General features: G+C 35.5%; 1 protein-coding gene across 4 annotated transcripts in view; it reads left to right on the top strand.

Annotated features, from left to right (window-relative positions):
- Positions 1-23,484, top strand: part of LOC135074369 (uncharacterized) — a 186,818-nt gene that overhangs the window by 144,231 nt on the left and 19,103 nt on the right. For all 4 annotated transcript variants that reach the window (XM_063968633.1, XM_063968635.1, XM_063968634.1 and 1 more), the window contains one exon: positions 19,515-19,578. In XM_063968633.1, the coding sequence (XP_063824703.1) occupies positions 19,515-19,578 (64 nt within the window). The remainder of the gene's footprint in view (positions 1-19,514; positions 19,579-23,484) is intronic.

Raw genomic sequence — 23,484 nt, forward strand, 5'->3', positions numbered from 1 at the left:
ATATCATGATTGATACTTCTGGAGTCGGTGCCAAGATTATGAAACGTGTGAAGTTTGCTTGCACCGACTCCAAAAGAATCAATCATGATATAACATAAATATTAATTCGTCCTAATAAATAAGTAATTAGTAGGTAATTATTTTTCTACTTTTTAGTGTTTGTTTTTTGGAGTCGGTTTTATTTTTTTTATAAAAATTAACTTATTTCTTGCTTTTTAGTTAACTAATTATTACCTTGATGTTACCACTGAAGGTAGGCAGTACATTGAGACTATACAGGGTGGAAACGTTAAGTGATCTCACTCGATTATTTCTAAACTATACAAGATATTGAAAAACTGGTTACTGATCCTGAAAGTGCTTCATGAGCTCTTTCAAACGGTACCAATAATAGGTTACAGAATAAACTGGTTCTATCTGAAAATTCAATGTTTCCAGCTTCCATACTAAATGTATGCCAGACACACAATATTAGAAGTGTATTTTTTTTTATTTAATAATAAACTCTTAAAATAAAGTCGTGAATTGTATTATTATTTAAAATGATTCATGGAAAACATTGGTTTTAGGCTTTACTTGCTATAATATTGTCAAGAGATGAGTGCCATCACTGTGGTAGTACTAAATGTATGGAAGAAGGAAACATTGCATTTTTGGATAGATCCAGTTTATTCTGTAACCTATTATTGATACCATTGGATCGAACTTGTGAAGCACTTTTGGAATCAGAAATCAGTTTTACGATATCTTGTGTAGTTTTTAAAATAATGTGACTTTACTAAATGTATGGAAGCTGAAAACATTGAATTTTCGAATGGATCCAGTTTATTCTGTAACCTATTATTAATACCGTTTGATAGAGCTCATGAAGTACTTTCAGGATCAGTAACTAGTTTATTGATATCTTGTATAGTTTAGAAATAATTGAGTGAGATCACTTATCGTTTCCACCCTGTATTCTTCATGTCAAGTGTAAAATAATATTCCCTACAAAATACAGGTTATCATATCGGCAACCTAAAAAAAAAGACCTTAAACCGTCAGCCTACCTTAAAAACATGAAAGAATACAACTGTGGGTCTATTGTACCTATAATATTTAAAAAATTATCCTCCCACTCCTAAGCGTTAAGGAGTTGTACCTACCATGACCAGTTCATCATGATGAGATGATGACTATCTGATGCAAACCCTTGAATAAATTTAGAAACTATAGTTATCTATAAAATTAAAAGAATAATCCTCCAACTCCTAAGCATTAAGGAGTTGTACCTTCTATCATCACCTCATCAATATGAGATGATGATTTCCAGGAGCAAATACTTGAATAACTTAAGAAAAAGTTTGAAATACGATATACGTGCCTATAAAATTTGAGGGTTGCCCTCGATTTCCCTAGGATCCCATCATCAGATCCTGACTTGGTGACAATGGGACCACCTCAGAAGTGTACCCTATCGAACAAAAAAAGAATTTTGAAAATCGGTCCACAATTGACGGAGTAATCGGTGAACATACATAGAAAAAAAAAAAAAACATACATACAGTCGAACATATAACCTCCTCCTTTTTTGAAGTCGGTTAAAAATAACAACAGTTACCCTAATAAAAGCGAATGGCGAATAAACGCATACAATTTCATACAATTTACATTCCCATTAAATTCCACGAGCGTACCAGTGTCATCTTTGTATGTAAATGTATTCATACAACTCAAAAAAAGATTCCGTTTGCGTTTCGAAAACATGGCTTATGTCTTTATAGGATGATTTATTTTCCTATAACACATTTGTAGGCTTGTCGAGAAATTCGTCGGTACTTATTCAGTACATCTCGTGTGAATATAACATTGTCAGTACCAATCATTGTTTTACTGCGGTCTTAGTGAGGTTATTATTACTGTTAAATATCGATAAAAGTAGCTCGATTCAGTTCAGTATTCACTTATTAGAGAAATACAAAATTAACCTTAAAACTATAGATTATAAAAAACATTTGAACTTTCCTTGTGTTTCTAACCACAACAGATAAACTTTTAGGCTCAGTTGCACCACCTAACTTTAACCATAAACTGTAACGATAACCGGTGTTTTTGTATAGAGTTTGACAGATTTGTGACGTTTGTTAATTAAAGTAAGATGGCGCAACCTAGCCTTTAGTATGCAAACTGATGGAAAGTTATGATCAGGCCGAAGGTAAAAGCGGTCTTCACCCGGAATAATTTTTGTGGACATCATTTTAGAAAGATCACATTACCGTAAATAAAAAAAGCAATATCAAAAGCTTCGATTACGTATTATCGATACAAATACTATCGATGATAAAAACAAAATGTCGCATCACTAATATTACGGTAAAAGATCAAGGACCGTGCGTACACATTAAATATTATAGGCACAATTATTTACATAAATGTATTCTCTTAAGTTTTAATGCACTCGGCACCATTATAATTATTTTCTTTTTACTCGACTGCGCCAGAAGGAGGGTTATGTTTTTTGCTATTAAATTCCATGCGGACTCAAAATAACCAGTAAAATATTTTACGAGCGTGTCAATGTCTTAAAAAGTGATTAAAAAGAGATATCAGTAAAATCCAATGCATATACGATGAATAAATAAATATTATGGCTTATGTGCGTATTTTTATGTACCTACTCAGCATGATCTGTGCAACTAGTGGCCTTATTCCCACGGAATATGGTATATTTTTATCGCTTGTAAGAAAGGTTAATACTAATTTAACTGACAAATATGAAAAGGAAGTTCAAGCAATTTCTATTTCGCAGTAAAAGTGTTATTTTCATTAATGAAGTAAAGCAAAAACTCGAACAAAGACAGGAAATTCTATATGAAAACTAACTTTTTTTATTACATCATTAGTATTCCATTAACACATAAAGTAAGCCTAACTACTTTTTTAAACTTATTAGTAATGAATGAACTTACGACTCATTTCATTGAATGAAACGTACCTTTTTAAGCAATATCTAAATCATACATTAACAGGTTAATACATGTAAAGAGTAATTTCTGATTAATTGGTTTTTTTTCTAACCAACATCCGTCTTCTTGCAGTTTTAAAGAAGAAGATGCTTAAAAATTAGACAGTAACCGCCTTATTACAAAAAGTTAAACTTCAGTTGATTACTAGTTTAAATTGATATTTAGTAAGACGTGAATGAACACACAATCTAAATATTTATTTACACACAATCTAAACTCGAAAGGTGACTGACATAGTGATCTATCAACGCACAGCCCAAACCACTGGACGGATCGGGCTGAAATTAGTCATGCAGGTAGATATTAAGACGGAAGCATCCGCTAAGAAAGGATTTTACGAAACTCCACCCCTAAGGGGGTAAAACGGGATCCACGCGTACGAAGTCGCGGGCGGCCGCTAGTAAAGAATAAGCGTTTAAAAACTTCTTAGGTAGGCCAATTGTACCTCTACCATTTTATTACTATACCCCTACGTTACTCATAAATTATTAACCATATTAGTACCACATTTAAACTTTACCTTGAATTGACCACAGATCTTACCCGTAGATAATTTTCTAAAGCAATAGACAAAAGACCCGCATAGCATAAAGCTGAAAGCCTCGCTAAAGGGGCATAAAATAGCCATCGTTTTGCGGTACACCACGCTCTTTATGGTCAAGCCTTTCAAGTTCAATGGAGACATTTAGTTTAACTATAGAACTGAGTTTATAATACATCTCCCATCGATTCATAATTTCCAATACAGTGCTTATAGGTCCTGCTCTTTAGTCAGTCATTGTCTGAAGGATGGAGGGTGTTTTTGTGCCGTCCAACGTCATCATCATCATCATCATCATCTCAGCCATAGGACGTCCACTGCTGAACATAGGCCTCCCCCAATGCTTTCCATGTTGCCCGGTTGGTTGCGGCCTGCGTTCAGCGCCTTCCTACTACCTTTATGATGTCTTCGGTCCACCTTGTGGGTGGACGTCCCATGCTGCGTTTTCCGGTACGCGGCCGCGTCAAATGTCAGCAAGACTTCTTCTTCTTCTTTTTTGATGATGTTGGCAATACACGTCGACGTCGACTTGATTTTTGCCATTTTCAAGTTTATATGTGATACGAGTTACAAAATGAGATCAAGTAATGATATAATGAAGGATGATAGATGATACCCCTTCCCACCCTTTGAGTCTCAGTAAAGTTGTGGTGCTTTACTGAGACCTCCTATGGACAACTTGAGAGAACCCGAAGAATCACGATGCACTGTTTTGCTTTACTCGCCCACACTCATGCACGTTCACGAACACTCAATGGTTAATAACCCACCATTATTACACATTAATAGTCGCCTAAACACGAATTTCAGGAAATAAAACAAAACCGCTAACATGACGCTTCAGATTCCCGCCAAGAAGTCCCAGCAAGACTTCAAATCTCTTTCAGACATACAAAATGCTCTGTAACGTCAAATAATTATGTCAATGTCACCCCTCACTTGCCGTTCCCATACCTCAGGCACTGACTAATTTAAACGCGAGACCTTTTATAATAAATTCTATCGATTCATAACTTCAAATAAGGTGCTTAATAAATCAAAGGATTTTGATTTGTTGAATCTGTATAACATTCAAAACATGGGAACATCTTCTTACACAATTCCCTAGATTCGTCACACAACGCCACATCCATGAAACTACTTCTCGCTTGCTTAACGTAAATCCTTACAATCGAATAGATATAACCAAAAAAGAAGAAACTACCAATAGCTTTAAAATATACATAACCTATATAGTAAACAGCCTAAAAGATTTTAATAAATGAACACCCACAAAATCTCCATCTAAAACACCGCATTGCAATTGGAGTAAACCGTTAGCACCAGTTGCAAGTGCATTTCAGTAGCACTAATATTTAAAAAATATATATATCGAAGCAGAGAAGACTTCCTGGCTGAATAGATAGAAATAAATAATCGTGTTAATGACGATGGCATCTATATTCATAACTAGCTTTCCGCCCGCGGCTTCGCCCGCGTGGAATTTTGTCTGTCACAGAAAAACTTTATCGCGCGCGTCCCTGTTTCAAAAACCGGGATAAAAACTATCCTATGTTCTTTCCCGGGACTCAAACTATCTCTATGCCAAATTTCATCAAAATCGGTTGCGAGGTTTAAGCGGGAAAGCGTAACAGACAGACAGACAGACAGACAGACAGACAGAGTTACTTTCGCATTTATAATATTAGTTGGGATTATGAATACAAATTGTCTATATTATATGAGAAACTAGCTGACCCGGCGAACTTTGTTCCGCCTTAATGGCAATAAATAAGCAGACTTTTTTTTTAATTTCGAACGGGATAAAAAGTATCCTATGTCCTTCTCCTGGCTCTAAACTACCTCCCTGACAATTTTCAGCTAAATCGGTTCAGCCGTTCTTGAGTTATAAGTGGTGTAACTAACACGACTTTCTTTTATATATATATAGATAACACTGTTTGTGCGGCAGTCAGCGCGACAGTGGTCACTAAAAAAAACTTAAATTAATTCTTTTTCGACGATCAATCTTGTTACTCTTTTGTTTTTTCTTCTCGCTCGACTCTCAATTTTCCATTGCACGTATTTTCGCGATTCAAATGCAAATTAAGTTAGAGATAAAACCTTTTTTTTATTTTACAGTTCATAATATTATTATACCTACCAGATTAACACAATAAGATAGAATCATAGCACAGAATAATAATAAGTACTACGTACAAAAGTTTTACTTCGCAAAGGTATTTAAAAAAATGTATGCTCAATGTCATTAACAATATGGTGTAATTTAGCCTGTCTCAAGAGTCAAGCACCATTTTGTTGACAAACGTCAGTGATCGGCACTGCGCCGAAGCTATAGAGCTGACTTCGGTAAAATGATGTGACGTGAGGTGCCAAACTGCGGAAAATGGCGGAGGAAATAATAATATTAACTACTTATTTACCTCTCAGTGTCTTGAGGCAACTTAAAAAAGTACATTCTGTGTTTTTATTATTATTTAGGCAGTTAAATACTGCACAGTATTTAGTATACCATTTTCTTTATTTTCTTCCATCATACACAAGAATACGCGTGCGTGAGTCAATGTTCGCTCGTATGTGAGGCCTTGTCAAATAGTATCCTGTAGGTGGGCCATCGTGCGTGTTTTGTTTTCGATGTAAACTCGCAGGGATGAACAGGCCTGGTCATAGACGAAAGTAAAGTCGCTCAAGAATGACATTTTGTTCTGCAAATAAAATTATTTGATTTGGTTTAAATTTGAACCTAGTCTCAATTATTATGTTTCTGACCCGTGTCAGATGCTATAACAATGTAGGTCAGCGATGAGAAGTAAACATCTATGACATAATACATAACACCGGTCACCAACTATCATTCCTCGGGCATATTAATTGCCCAATTAATTTTATACATGACTACTACGTACTAAAACAGTAAGTGTGGGAATGATAAACCATGATGACTTATCACGCTATGTGAATACAATAACGAAAGGTCAGAGTTTTTTATTGCATTAATTAAGAGTTAACTTTTGCCCGCGGGTTTGTTTGCGCTATTTTTCATTCCAAGCGTTGTCGTACTAAATCATGATAAGAGGGAGAATAATTCTATATTATTATTGCATGATTCTGACCATATTATAAAGGTCAACAATGTATTTATAGATCTAGCTCTACTAAGTACAGTTGATGGATAACATAATTCTAAAGGTAGTAGGAAGGCGCTGGACGCAGGCCGCTACCAACCGGGCAACATGGAAATCATTGGTGGAGGCCTATGTTCAGCAGTGGACGTCCAATGGCTGTGATGATGATAATTCTAAAGATATGAGACGAATTATCTAATAGATACTATAAACGTACATGACTTTAGGTAGAAATGCTACCTACTACGCTACGGTCAAAGAAATAAGAAAAGTAAGTTCAACTTCCTATTTTTTTATTTTCAACAATATGCATGTAACTCACTGATAACACGTTATCATACAGAGGGCTGAGTGTGAGTTTTCCTCAAACGCGCTCATTAGTGAGTGCCAAAAATGACATTTAATGTATGACGGATTGTACAGCGCCCCTAGCGGGAAACGTTCAAAAACTAAAATTTTCTCTCTCAGTCACTAGTGAGCGCGTTTAATGTAAACTCACACTCAGCCCACAGGTAGGAGTACGCACAGACGTAAAGAAACAAATAGTATATCAACTATGTGTATGTTTATCAATTTATTGTATTCTCTAACCGAACATAAGTCATTGTACCCACCCAATTGACCTTACGAGGACTATCGGCGTAGAAACAAACTTTAATAAGCCATAAATCCGTTAGGATATGACAGGTCTGCGGGGGAAGCTAAATTTAATTACTCCCAGCAATTTTCCAATTTACCAATATTGGCACTGAAGAGTATACGATTGGAACACATTGTTGGTATTGTTTGTACCGTTATGTGAGTGTATACGGGAATTTATTGCACGACGACCGCAAATGGATTTTGAAGAGTTAAGAACGTGAATGGTGTTCGTATTGTAATATTCCTTAACTAAGTCGTTTTTCAGACTAAACTCAAGCTAAATGAAATTAACTTTGACTCAAGACTAGTGTGTAAAAGATCTTTTTAATAGCCTACCTATGAAAAAATATTTTTATAAATTTTAGTCAAATTTCCAAACAGCATTCATTTGTAAAACAGATACTGGTCGGTTTAAATTAGTTGATAGGAACCAAAGTTTACCATCATCATCATCATTTTAGCCACAGGACGTCCACTGCTGAACATAGGCCTCCCCCAAGTTTTGTTATTCTAATTTTCTTTCGATATACTTATTTATTGTATACCAATGATACCTATGCTATGAAATTCAGGAAAGTCAGTCACTCATCACAAGTTTCATGGTTATAGAGAGAACTCTATGATTTTTTACTATACTATGCACTATGTAACGCCATCTAATATACTTATCTACAGACAAAACCACTTACGAAAGTAAACTCTTATTAGGTAATGCAATATAAAAAGAAAGTAAAAATATAAATAGACTTGAGAAAAAGCCAGCTGATTACCTGTTTAAATAAAATTACTTGGATTAAACAACACATTTAATTGAGTAAAGTGCTTTCTAATCTATGTTAAAATAGAAATCACAGTCAATTAATTTTGTTTGATTAAGTAATTTTATTTATATTAACATCAAAACACGTCAGTGCAATTAAAACGCATCTAATTTTCATTTCAGCAAGTTTTATAAAATTAATAAAATTAAATTTTATAAGGCATTGTTATAATGTTATTGATATTTCATAACCTCTTTATTAGGTACTCAGAAGTGGGAACTCGTACTACCTACTTAAATTAATTGTAAAAAATGTACAATAATCTAAATATATAACTCAAAGGTGACTGACTAACTGACTGGCATAGTGAGTGATCTATCAACGCATAGCCCAAACCACTGGACGGATCGGGCTGAAATTTGGCATGCAGGTAGATGTTATGACGTAGGCATCCGCTAAGAAAGGATTTTACGAAACTTCACTCCTAAGGGGGTAAAACGGGATCCACGCGTACGAAGTCGCGCGCAGCCGCTAGTGTTTCATAAGTATAATTAGCTTATCTTTACCACCCACCGTTCATCTTACATGGTCATTAGTGTTCACATAATATAAAACACAACATTATGCACAATTTCGTTCAGTTAAACATACAATTTCATTATGTTTTGACAGTGCACTTTTCTGTGACAGTTTTATTAAATTAAATACAATTATAATTATGATGACCATATTATTTCCTTAACCAAGTAGGTTAGTCATCATAAATAATTATCATTATCTGAGGGCATATTTAATCGCAGCGGGCCCGCACACATTACCGCACCTTGTGTCGCCACATTTTCTATAGAGCATGACCTACCGCACGGCATGCACGATCAAGCGATTTATTATACTCTAAAGACATATTTTCGACCAATACTATTGCAATCACGTAGAATCGTGATTCTACTTTTGGATTCTCGATTGATACCAGCAATCGTGTCATCGATTTTTTGTTTTCAATTGGAGTATCATTTCGAAATACTTATATTATTAAGATACCGACTTAAGTATACCTTGCTCTACCTCTAACGTAATTTAGGTTCTAAGCCTCGCCCACGGCGACTTTTTGTAGCGATGCAGTCGCGCTGCAGTCGCGCTGCTGTAGAGAGTGAATACTGTCTTACTATAACGTATGGAGGCCAAAGTACTGATTCTATTTAAATCAACAACGTGGATTTACCTTCAAAAATCTAGTTTAAAAATACTTCATCAAGTATCACTTTCTGTAGTGCGTTGCAAATGCGAATAACGCGCGTTAGTAGCTATGCTATTACGCGTTTCGTAAACGTAAAAAGTTGCTAATAGAATAGAAATAAGGTGTTAAATGTTAACTGTAAAAGTGTTATCAATCCTTTCAGGTATTTATGTTTGTATAACATGTTTATTAAGCTAGTCCCTTAAGTTTCTCAGTGATCGTAAATGTACAAAATGTTCAAAACATGCCGTAAAAGTACATACTAAATACATAGTTAAAAACAGTTATGAAGTAAGTACCTAACTTTCGAATAAACTTGTCGGCGGTAAAATCACGATAAACGTTAATTCATACATTTTATATTAAAAAGTCATGAAAATAACTAACTGTAAAACTATATTATTTTAATGAAAGACATTAGGTTCGAGTATATATTATGAATATAATTATTTACGTATGATTGCTATCACAGGTCGGGGATAAAAACATGAAAATAAACATAATTAACTATGTAGTATTGGGAATCATTTGAATTCTAATTACGCTACTTAGGTATATTACTCATATTAAGTCAGCGTCAAATACATAGTTCGTAACACCCAAAGTAGCCAAAAAGTTCGCAACTAGTTATATTAGAATAAGGTTGTGGACGCTGACTGTACGAGTGCCTATCTCTAAACGCCAAGAATTAACCTAACCGGTGCAAGATGGGCAGTTGGGAACTCTTCTTGGATCCATAACAAAATTAATCAGCCAAAACGGGACTATTGCTGCAACTCCTGTGTAGCCAGGATCTACAGCTTGACCGCCAATAAAAACCCAACCAGTGAAGATCAAGTTTGTTGTCTAAATCAGCCAAAAGTCTAAATGTTGCGATGTAAATAGATAACAAACAAAGATAAAACCTCTAAGGCTGAGTTGCACCACCTAACTTTGAGCGTAACTATGACGATAACCGGTGTTTTTTGTATGGAGTTTGACAGATTTTTGACGTTTGTCAATGTTAAAGTAAGATGGTGCAACCCAGCCTAAGAGTGTGTTATGTATAAATGATGGAAATACCGTTTACTGCAACATTAAGTAAGTAAATAACAGGGTATTAACTTTGCGAGCTGTTCACATATTCGCCTAGTGTGAATTCCAGTCCCAGTTAATTTTACAGTATACACGTCCAGCGTCGGATATAAAAGATATGTCGTTAATTATAGGGCACAGCTGTTGAGCTGGTCAGCAAGATAGCATCGAACCTACGCACGCTAGCAACGAATAGCTTAAAGCTGAAGCACCACTGAAGCGGAGCGAGATAGCGGAGCGGTGAACGAGATATAAATTCAGCGAAAGAATTGCATCGAAAAGCAAAAGAACGACATCATAAAGGTAGCAGGGAAGCGCTGGACGCTGACCGCTACCAATCGACCAACATGGAAAGCATTGGGGGAGGCCTATGTTCAGCAGTGGACATCCTATGGCTGAATTGATGATGATGATGATGAAAAGAATTGCATAAAACCTCCGCTCCTCTTAAGTGGACACTTGGAGAGGGAGTTGATAATCAAAAAATCATACAAAGGTTTTGTTTGGTTTTTGTTGTTTTGAAAGCAGATTTTAGAGGAGAAAATACAAGCGTGGGTGAACGAATCGTCTACTACCGGCAGCTTATGGAATCGAGCTCATGGAAAAAAGCAATTCCACTAGTCCACAGTCAGTTCTCCGTTCCACGTTACTCCCTCACTCCGCTCCGCTACGGTGGACAGGCAGCTTTAAATTATAACGCGAAAAGTAGACTATTTCCAACATTTGTTTATATTTTAATATTATTTATTGCAATTTAATTTCAGGTAAATATATAATATTTTATCGTAATTGCATCGTCCGTTTTCTAAATTGGTGTCTGGATTGTTTATTTGATAAGCTAGTAATATTAAAGGATAAATAAATTCATAATTATGAATGTAATATAAATAGACCAAACTTTTAAATTAAAATGATTATTTTACAACTTCGTGCTGCTACTTTTTTTCTTATGCATTTAATGAAAATCATACTTCTATTAATAAGAATAGAGCGAGATAGATTTAAATACATAACATAAAAGTGTCTAAAGTATTACATAATGCAGTCAGTATTTATCGTGACGTACCAACTATGACTACTGTTTTTCAGTACCTACCTTTATTCCTCAAACTATACAAAAACATTATGTCCCATATATCAACACATAGCCAAGCTAACAGTGCACCTGCACGTAATCGAGGCAACCGTTGGCGTCCTCGTTCGGATAGCGGGTTCGACTCCCGGTGATTTAGAGCCGCCGCAAAAACGGATGGATTGCAGCTAGTGCTGTTCGATTCAGATTTATGACTAGAGACATCGGGTCGAAAATCGATTATGATTAGGGTCATAGAGTTGTAATCATGCCAATTAGAATAGTTATACGAGATTGCTACCATGTACCTTTCTATTTACAAGCCTAACGCCCGTATTCACACATTATTATGAGGTCTCACAGTGTGCGTGGACGCACAGGGTGACACACGAACCAATCACAGAGCTCTATTCAAAGTGAGATGAATGGTAGATCCGAAACATGGGAGTGTTTTGGGCATAGCTCCAATTGTTTATGTGAAAATTAGAATAGAATTTTATTTATTGCTTGTTCTGTGTACCTACAGTAGAGCCTGCTTCAGCATGATGTTTTATTATTTATCTATATTTAAAAGCGAAAGGACACTGACTAACTCATACTCACTCACTCATCACGAAATCTCAGAAACTACAAGTGCTAGGAATCTCAAATTTTGCATGACATGAACCCCCATGGAACCCCCATTTGGAACGTAGGTGCTCACTAAGACGGGATTTTGCAAAATTCAACCCCTAAGGGCGTAAAACGGGGTCCACGGAGTCACTGGCAACCGCTAGTTGGAAATACATCTCTTGCACTGCAAACTAAACATTGCTTTGCAAAATAGGGCCTATTATAACCACATAAAGTGCAATAGTCGGCCGTTTGGTGTAGTGGTTCGAAACGGACTACTATTCCGGAGGTAGCGGGTTCGATTCCCGCACAGTACAAACATTTGTGTGCATGAACATATTTATTTGTATTGGACTGGGTGTTTTCTATTTATAATAAGTATGTATTTACAAAACAAAAAAAGTATTTAAGTATGTTTGTTTATATCCGTTGTCTAGTACCCATAGTACAAGCTTTGCTTAGTTTGGGACTAGAAGCGCAGTGTAAAATGTCAAAAAATAATAGTGTTTCGCTTGATGGGCTGTTGCCTTTACTAAGGAAAGGCAATGTCGTTTGCAACTAGAAATTATGCGGTAACTAAGCGACTACCAAGCTCCAACAGTATAAGGTGGATGGTGAACTAATTCATACATTTGGATTGTTTGGATTGGTGCAAGTTGAAATCAGTAGCGTGAATCGATAGACTTATTCTTTATTGGTTGACTTACATTATAAATGGTTTATACAGGGTGATAGGGAAACTTGACCTATTCATTGAAAGGATTATACTAGAGGTCATCTAGTGAACCAGGGATCGAAACTGGATGGTTACTAAGTTATTCGTTTTTTTTTTTTTTTAATTTCTGACTTGTTACAAAAAACCATTAATTGTAAATAAACTACTCCACTCTAAACATTGAATTGATACTTTTCTGAAAACTTTAAAATTAGGGATCATTTTAAAAAAAAACACCGTAACGTAAACGCCTCGCCTCGCGGTTGACAGCTCGCAAAGGCGATACGGTGCTGATCCCTTTCCGAGTAAGTCTGGTATGACCTTCATTCAGCCTTACCAACCCCAATAACCAACAAACTAAATGCGAGAGTACCCACTCATACATAAGTACACGTCCATCAAGCCACCTGCTCCGCTGACCTCACTTAGGACGTGGGAACCCAACACCATTGAAACATTCAGCTGAAACCGTGAAGAAACAATCGTGCATATTGTTTAAAACTATGAGGCCGGCATTTGTGTGCAATTAAAATTCAATCCTTGATGTCGTAATAGGGTTTTGTTTTGTTAAATACTGATGATGCAGATTATTTTTGGGGACTGAAGGTGACATTAGTTTTAAAACAATGTTAAAAAACGCATTGTTACACCTACTTATACAAAATAACACGCTAGGTTTTATATTCTGTGCTTGATGTATAGTTGACTAGTTGTTGCTGGCAAAGTAAAGGTAGCATCAAGGTACTCAGCGAAAGACAGATAGGAATGTCAAAACTAAATGTTATTTTAAACCTGTCTGCAGTTTATAACAATTGAGGTTACCCCTCATGACTAGACTTAAACTACTTATTATTAGCTCAATCAAACTCTCGTAGCTTAAACGAGCCCTCAGCTAAATTTTATTGTTTGAAACCTTCAATGTCTTAAACAAACTGGAGAAAAACGGGAATTCAACTGAGTCAATAGAGTCCAACTGGATACTTATCTTCTCTTATCAAAGGAACGTGAAGCATTTTTCCTTGAAAAAAACATTCCGCTTTCTGCCTCTTACTTGTGCATCTACAAACTTCAGTTCATCCCATATTGCCCGCGGCGCAAAGTGACTCCCGCGCACGGGTCTATTCCAGTCCATTGCCGCGCATGTATACCGCAGAGTAAGTAAAGGTTTGAAGCCTGTAACTGAAGTCCCGTGTTACTGAAGAGAATCAAACACTCCTTCTCTGTTCTGTCTCTTGTAAATCTACAAACTTAGCCTTACCACATCGCCCCCGTCGCAACCATCCCCAAAAATTAAAAACATTCAATCCTCTTTTTACCTCTCACTTGTGTGTCAACAAACGTTATTAACACCCCGGTCGCCCCCCAAGTATAAATGACCGTTATCACCATCAATCCCTAAATTTTAAGTATCCCCTATGAAAACAAAATTCCTGTTGTGTTACATTATGGGTCACTTAAAAAATTGATGGTGAAAACTGGCAAAAGACACCTAACCCGCTTTCAGCTTCTCACTTCTTCTCTACAAACTTCAGTTCATCCCACATCGCCGGCGGCGGGTCTATTCCATACCGCCGCCGGCGCACGCTCCATTCCAGTCCAGTCCATTGCCGCGCATGTATACCGCAGAGTAAGCAATCAAGTTTCAATTTGTTTATCATCATAGTATAAACGAAGCATCTTGACTTGATCAAACGTATTGTGTGAGGAATAAGAGCGACTTTTGTAGAGCTGTTACGCTTGATGGGCGCCGTTGTAACATTTTTTGTACAAATAACTTTTGTGGTTATAGATAATTACCAAGAGCGTATCGTAAGCATGACATGTTTGTAGGTTATGTAGAGAACCTTAGTGAGTATAATTAAGTACTGAAGACAAAAAATTGAGTGGAAATTGGCTGGAACAAATGGGTTACAGTACCTGGGTCCTGTGGCCAAAACGATGGAAAATAAAGAGTGAGGAGGAAACAAGGCAAGGCTACCATGAAATCAAAACAGGTCTTTTACCAGTTGATTTGGATCTTTGGTTGGTTTTATTTCATTTTTATAAAAGAAAACCCATTTATTTTTGCAAATAGGCTTTAAAAAATGCACTTTTACACGTCCCAGTAACCCTACCACTGCTTCAGGATAATAAACGGGCCAGTGTTAAGAAGAAGCAGCGCATGAAACTCAGTCACTATTGTCAGCCTCTTTTTCAAGGGTATACTATACATACATATATAATTCGACAAATGTCGTTTTAGTATTTATCAGCTTTGCTCAAGAAAATAAAAACTATAATTAACTTGCTTGGGATAGGCTTTCAATTTACTGATTAATTGTTAAGAATTTAGATTTCGTGACTGACAAAAATACATCTAGCAATATAAGAGTGTAATAATCCAGATTTCCAACCATTTCCTCATTCTAACTTTTAACAGACAATATCGTGCACATTGTATCTCGATATACAACGTTGTAACACGCTGTATTATGGCGGTATACATAAACAAAAGTTACATTATGTGTTCTAGGGATGTTATGGATATGTAGTTTCGGTTATGGATACGGTTACGGATATAGGAATAATATTATACCGGTTACGGTTACGGATATCTGTGTTGGAGAATGTTATTTGCAATAGTTGTCCAACACGGTTCATTCATGTCCGCACACTTTACATGGAATAAAAAGTAATAAAAACATAAAAAATGATACTAGTGGCATTATAAAGGTAAATCAGGCTGTTATGCCTAATGTAATGCTATACAAAAAGTAATCTAAACTGTCTACATCCGAGACTATCCGAATCTTTTGAATCGGTTGCAGTTACGGATATTTTTTTATTTCGGATATCCGAAAGTTTGGGTTACGGTTACGGATATCCATAACACCCCTGATGTGTTCCTACATAATACGTAAAACTAGATCTCACACAAAACAGCGAATCTCATAATCGGCGTGCGGAAAATCAAGTAAAATGGGTTATCTAAGATCGCTTTCGATCGATTTACGCAATCGTATTGATCCACGCAAGTAAATCACGAGCGGAAACTTTTAATGGGGGTATTTGATAAAAAGTGGGATGGTGTTGGAAGGGAAAGTCTTTTTTGCTTAGAATTTGAGAGAGACCGAGTGGTGGAGCGGATCCATGTGAAATAGTGCGGCGAAGCGACTGGCCGTAGAGTCATATTGATGGAATAATAAGCCCATATTCACTGAAGAGATGGCTATGACAATTTTTGTAACATCAAGAATAGTCCCAAATGTTTAAGAGTTCAATTAAGTTAATTTAATTATGGTGCTCAAAAACAAAAAAGAACTAGCTATATTGGATCAACATTGAATCTTTTAGAATTTATACAACTGACCGATCATTTGAGAAATTCTGTGTTGGTTCCACATAAAAAATGTCTTCACTTAAAATAGTACCTACTTACAAAATGTATTAACAAAATACTTATGGAGAAACAATACCGCTCAGTAGCTTCCTACTCCCACAGTATCTAGCACTTAACAAACGTTAATGCGGTTTAACCGTTAATTCTAATCAACTTAACAGATGGGAATCTTATAACTAATCGGTTGCGGGAACCGGTAATTCGTTTGATTCAATTAATAGTTTTCAATAAACGTTAAATAGAGGTTAACCGAATGGATTACAGACGGCAAAACATTGCGGCATCTTTAAGTCGGCCGTTTGGTGTAGTGGTTCGAAACGGACTACTAATTCCGGAGGTAGCGGTTTCGATTCCCGCACAGTACAAACATTTGTGTGCATGAACATATTTGTTTGTATTGGACTGGGTGTTTTCTTTGTATAATATGTAAGTATTTACAAAAAAAAATTAAGTATGTTTATATTCGTTGTCTAGTACCCATAGTACAAGCTTTGCTTAGTTTGGGACTAGAAGCGCAGTGTAAAATGTCCAAGGATATTTATTATTTATTTATTTATGTGAGCTTATAATAGATGTTATTTTGCAACAAAAATATTAGTCTGAAGTGATGTTGACTGTGCTTTAAGCTCGATCTCACATTAACTATCTTAAAATAATGAAGCAACAAGAAATATTCAAGATAAATATTTTTGGTAAACGATTTCTAATGAATATTGAGACCATTTACAATGAATTCTAAAGTATCATTGAAAGAAAACGTTTAATTGGTGTTTTATTTATTTTCTAACAGTAGTTTTTTAATATTAGGAAGCCACAGAACGTTTTTCGGCCGATAGTTGGGTCTGGCATTAATCAGTATGAAAATGTATGAAAGTGTGGACATTGGTATCGACCGATTCTTCATACAAATAACAATCGGTCCCAACTATCGGCCGAATAAATGTCTAATACCAATAGCACAATCTTGCAACTCAACTGAAGGCGAGTGAGCTTTACTTGTGTGTGTACGTGTACATGCACATAACGATAGTATAATTCTGTCAAAACCTTTGATAAACAAACAGTAGCGAGCCATCACACATGTAAAGCTCACTCGCCTTCGTGAATTGCAATAACTGTACGTTAAAATCGATCAGTTAACATCAAAAACTAGTGAAATCACAACCCTATTATTGATTTAGGGATAAAAAAAAACTAATTAAATTAATTTACTGTTTTACGTAGAATTAAATTGCGATAATCAGAAATTACCAGCTTTTTAGGTCGATAAATCACATTAGTACTGTTAATCGCACCGTTAACAATGGCCTGTTTAAAATTCCTCCACTTTCAATAAAATTATATCTATTACAGCGACAAGTCACCATAAAGCCGCGGTCTAAAATCAAACGACAGAAGAAAGTTTTAATGCTGTTATCAACCTTGCAGTCTAGGGTTGTTACCTACCGATGATACCTACTTATAAATTAATATGCATATTATTTTAATAAATTAATGTTGTGAACTTACTTTTCCGTAGTGTGTTGGTAAGATAATTGAGCTTTTTCAGTAGATTACAGGTTTGATTCTCAGGCGCTACACATAAATTGGAAAAGCTTAATAAAAATACCGTAGAGACTACAGTTGCCGCGAATACTCGCTATTATTCGGTATTCGGCATTACTCGACATTTTTTTGGTATTCGTCGAATACCGAATAATAGCTAGTATTATTCGGCATTCGGCGAATAGTCGTCTAAAATAAACTTTTAGTGAACAAAAAAACTAATGAGTTAAAAATAATCATATTTTTATTACTTTCGCTAATAAAACAATACACAATATCAATTATTATTTGTAATATGTACCTGTGCCTATCATATTCATGAAATTAAATGAGGCTTTTTAATTAATATTTAAAATCCGACAGAGGCAGATTGTGGTGCAAAAAACAATTTTTTTCTGCACGTTCGGGAGCAAGTCGGTTTCGTTTTTCCTCGTAAATTTAACCTGCCTCGGAAAATAGTCTTTCTGAATAAACAGAGCTTGCTGGTGTGATTAAGTATCGTTTAGCAAGCTTACTTAATATAGGAAATCTATTCTTATTGGTACTCAAAGTCCACCATTCATATAGGTTTATTTTTCTGGCAGCCTTTGCTAATGCGATGTAGTGGGCTATTTCTTCAGCAGCATTCTTGGGGTGCTCTTCAGTAGGTTGCACTATAGATGATTCTTCAAAACATGCCCAAAATTTACTACATATAATGTAGGTATGTATAACATGAAACAGATTTCTTTAACTTTATTGATTTCTTTTCTCACAAGTCTCACAACCTTAGAAGAAATTAGAAATAATTTTAATGTTTTTATGTCGAATAGTAATGTAGAGTTATTCGACTATTCGCCAAAGTGAATGGCGATTAATCGGTATTCGACTATTCGCTATAACCACTATTCGCGGCAACTCTAGTAGAGTCTTTTTCATCTTAATTGTCTGAAAAGAAATATGTAGTTTAATATTATTTACTTACTATGTTTTTGTATTACCTACTCTATTTTCATTTGCATTCAGTAAAAAATATGTTAGTATTCAAACATTACTTTAAACTTAGAAATTGTCTTTATTTGTATAAACTGCATTTAAAAAAATCGTGGAGTCAGCGGACACTCTACAGTGTTCGGCGCCAGCTTTAGGTTGCTTGGGAAGGCCTGATGTTAGCATATTCCCTTAGACACCTTTACGACATCCACGTGAGGAGTGGGATTGGGTCTTCCACTCTGCAAAAACTATACGACACCAGTGTAACAGCCCTTAAACATTTAGAAAATGATCCGTGCCCCGAGCAATTTTCATAGTCGTTAACGGCCGTGTTCCGCTTGGATGGAATTGGCACAGAGGATGAGATCTTGGGCAAATATTGAGCAGCATCGAGAGTTGGCGGTTGCAAATGATTTCGTAAACTTTATGAGATGTGGTATGCAGTTGCTATGGAAATGTTAAAACGGGACATATAGAATTCTTGATTTATGACCACCAGGTCAGTGTGACATTGGATTTATGTAAAATAAATTTATTTTATGATATTTTTCATACGAAGTGCGATCACCTCGCCGAATTAGCTGGACTAACTAATGTGAAAAGGCTATCGGCAAATTGCTGTACTGAGATTTGACATAAAATTTCGATCTGCTACAAAAGTACGAGTTTTGAATTTTTAATGTGAATTTTTAATAGGGCTCAAAATCTTGCAGGCATTTGACTTTTTGTAGTAGGGTGATGTGCAGTCCCGTACCGTCATTGATTTTAACTGTTCATTGTTCAATGATCAAGTGTTAGCAACGAAAAATAATATTAATTTCTGTTTTGTTACAGCGAGCTGACACTGTTTGACGGCATGGCCAACTGCGGGGGCTGGAACGAGGAACCCGTGTCAAAAGTAAGTTACATTTACACCAGTTACTGCAAGGTGGACCGACGACATCGTAAAGGTAGCAGGGAAGCGCTGGACGCAGGCCGCTACCAATCGATCAACGTGGAAAGCATAAGGGGAGGCCTATGTTCAGCAGTGGACGTCCTATGGCTGAAATGATGATGATGATGATGACACCAGTTATCAAGATTCGTTCGTTTCAGCCAAATGACGTCCACTGCTGGACAAAGGCCTCCCCCAAGGTTTTCCACAATGAACGGTCCTGCGCTGCCCGCATCCAGGCTCTTCCCGCGACCTTTACCAGATCGTTATTAAGATTAATGTAACAAAATGACTCTCAGACATTCATTCAATCCTTTGATTGGTATAATTTCAATGGCATTTGTGTCCTGCAAAATCTCGTACGTAATGAACTCCAGCTCCAAAAGTTTAATCTACGATTAAATAATCTATATAATCTATATATATAAAAGAAAGTCGTGTTAGTTACTCCACTTATAACTCAAGAACGGCTGAACCGATTTAGCTGAAAATTGTCAGGGAGATAGTTTAGAGCCAGGAGAAGGACATAGGATACTTTTTATCCCGATCGAAATAAAAAAAAGTCTGCTTATTTATTGCCATTAAGGCGGAACAAAGTTCGCCGGGTCAGCTAGTAATGTATATAAAAGAAAGTCGTGTTAGTTACTCCACTTATAACTCAAGAACGGCTGAACCGATTTAGCTGAAAATTGTCAGGGAGGTAGTTTAGAGCCAGGAGAAGGACATAGGATACTTTTTATCCCGTTCGAAATAAAAAAAAAGTCTGCTTATTTATTGCCATTAAGGCGGAACAAAGTTCGCCGGGTCAGCTAGTAATTAATAAATAAATAAATATAAATAGGTATCCTTGGACATTTTACACTTCGCTTCTAGTCCCAAACTAAGCAAAGCTTGTACTATGGGTACTAGACAACGGATATAAACATACAAGCAAGTCCAATACAAGCAAATAAAATATGTTCATGCACACAAATGTTTGTACTGTGCGGGAATCGAACCCGCTACCTCCGGAATAGTAGTCCGTTTCGAATTACTACACCAAACGGCCGACGTTTTTTGCATGAATTAAATTCATTTTTTGGGCGGATTCTTTAGCCAAAAAACTCAATGTTATTCTAGATAGCTTAGCCAAAAGAAAATAATATTTAACCTATAATATGTAAAACGAATGAAAACACCTAAGTATTGAAATAAAACAATTAAGTAATTATCATCGTTTTACAAAAACATTGAAAAGTTTCTCAGAACACATTACCGGTCTTTAGTCTTTGTACGCTTAATATCAAATCATAATGCCATAATTTAAAATACCTTTTGACTTCTGCAACATTTTCGACCACAATCATTCAGCATTCATTATTTGCATGTCAAGAAACTGTAAATCTGAATCAATTAGCGCAATAAAAATAGAACCATGATAATAAAGCGTTCAGTTCTAGCGCAGTTAGAGTTCACATCCCATTTATTTTATTAGACATTTTGATTGAATTCGCGTGTCGAAACGAAACGCAAAAAGTATCGAAATCGAGAGCGTGCGAATTATGGGCTTCGAGCATTGTGAGCGAAACGACGGCGGCCATAGCTGAGTTGAAAAAATAGTAGAGCTACTTCCCATGGAGCCGAAATAAAGTATAAATCCGAAAAAAAGTTCTAATTTGAGGCCAATTATTTAAATTGTTTTTATAGGCAAATATGTTTTGAAACGCTGCAACACTTAACGCTAAAAATTAAATAACTAGGTATGTTTAGAAACAATTGAACTGTGTTTTTGTCTGTAGTAGTAAAAAGGTTATTAGCTAAAAATAGTATGAAAACGTCTGAGACTGCGTTAACAAACTGGCTTATTTTTGCTTATAATATCAAACATAACTGAATAAACAAAATTCGATAAATTAATTACTACAAGAAGAATATATTTTTTTTAAATACTTAGATAATGTGATATTCACAAAAACATAATAAAGTGGTCATAGCCATCTTTTCCAGGCTGTGCGAGAAAAAATGTATAAAATAGAATTAAAATAATAAGTAAAATAAGTGTACCAAATACGAATAATATGGTTCGTCTTGACATTTAGTTGCAATATTAACCATAGCGTACATATCTCTCTCTACATTAGTCTACATAATAAAATTTGAAACTTCACATTGTATGCATAAACATGCTACTCCTTTCTACTGCACTGTGGTCCAGGGTATAACGGTACAAGATTTACGTAAGTCTGCATTTTTTGGCGTTCTGAATATTAGAGTAATGCTACCACTGATGGCCTTTAGCTTAACGCGACTTTAGTGTTTCAAATTCAAGGCACTTTGCGTGTAAGGTTCACACGGAGTTAAAGACAGTGAATTGTCATTGCACTTTTGAATTTATGACTCTAATGGACCATTGAACTACTTGTAAATAAATATAATAGCTACTGTGCGTCAGGAAAATCGTATTGTAGGGAAAATACATGTATTTCCATTGTTTAAAACAAGTTTTTGACCGCGGGCTTACCTGCCTGAATTTGAGTAAGCCGTATGGGGCGTATTTTCATCACCTAAAACTAACTTTTGCCTGCGACGTCACCCGTGTGAATTGAACGTCAAAGAATTGTCAAGAATAATGTCGCTTTCTTTTGGTTAAATAATTTTCAAAATCAATACAGCAATTTCTTTGTAATAAATTCACAAATATTTTAAACTTTCCTATAAAAAAAGTCCAAAATAAGTCTAATTCATATGAAGTTACAATGTTTTTAAACTTCAACAGAGTTACCGGTGTCAGTATAGTTCAGTGTTAAAAGCAGTTCCTTAGCGAAAAGGAGTGGAATCGAGTCCCATTTAAATCAAGAGGTGGCTTATTTCACATAATCAAGTCATCATCATTTTGACTGGGAACTAGACTGAAATGTAGAATGTTAAAATTCGCTTCGGAACCAAAAAAATTTTGCAATGTCATTGCATTACCTACCTCAATTTGCACTGTGTGGTTTTTATATCGCTGGCTATTCATATAAATGGGTTCTATTAAGCTTTGTAATGATAATTTAGCAAAACGAACAATATTTATTTTCTTTAAATGCTGTTGTGTATTTTGACGGTTTCATGGCTTGTTGCAACAAGTTCTAAAACCAAGTCTTGCCATGATAAAAAACTTCATTAATAGCGTTTCTTTATCTACTTATAGAAAAACATAAACCCCTTATTAATTAAAAAAAACATACATAGGTACAGCCGAACATAAAACTCCTCCTTTTTTGAAGTCGGTTAAAAAGTAATTGAACACAGTTTTATAGTGACGTTTAGTATGGAAATGTCACTTTAAAACAGTTTTCAACTGGGGTGTAACTTTTAAGGGGCAAAATGTTAAAATGGGGCAAAATTTTACAAATAAATTAACATTATGTATTTATTGTCATAAACTTAAAATTAAATAATTTCTTCCAACGTGTGCGACCTTAGTAGCTGTTCTATTTGTTATTTTCGTGGATAACGGTGCTGGTTGTGCATTTATTTAAGATAATATATCTGTAAGACTTTTTGTAAAACCGTTTGTACAATTGTTTGTTGTCCCTAATAAAATAAAATAAAACAAAAATAAGTAGTAATTTATCATAAACTACACCTAGGTAACTCAAGAATATATTAACACAGATAAAACTTTTCAAAAACTAGTTTGCATGATCCCAAAATAATAATTATAGCCTTTTAATTGGTATATCGTTTAATGGGTACTAGTTATTCGGCACTATAAAAAACTGTTAACGACTACGATATAAAAGTAACGCTTATTTTGTAACCAGAAGTGTAAAACATTTTTATATTTTATCACTTTTAAAATTGCCTTACTTTTAAACTTTAATGGAGGGACAACGTTATCTTTGG

Source organism: Ostrinia nubilalis, chromosome 9 (assembly GCF_963855985.1).
Source record: "Ostrinia nubilalis chromosome 9, ilOstNubi1.1, whole genome shotgun sequence".
NCBI lineage: Eukaryota > Metazoa > Arthropoda > Insecta > Lepidoptera > Crambidae > Ostrinia > Ostrinia nubilalis.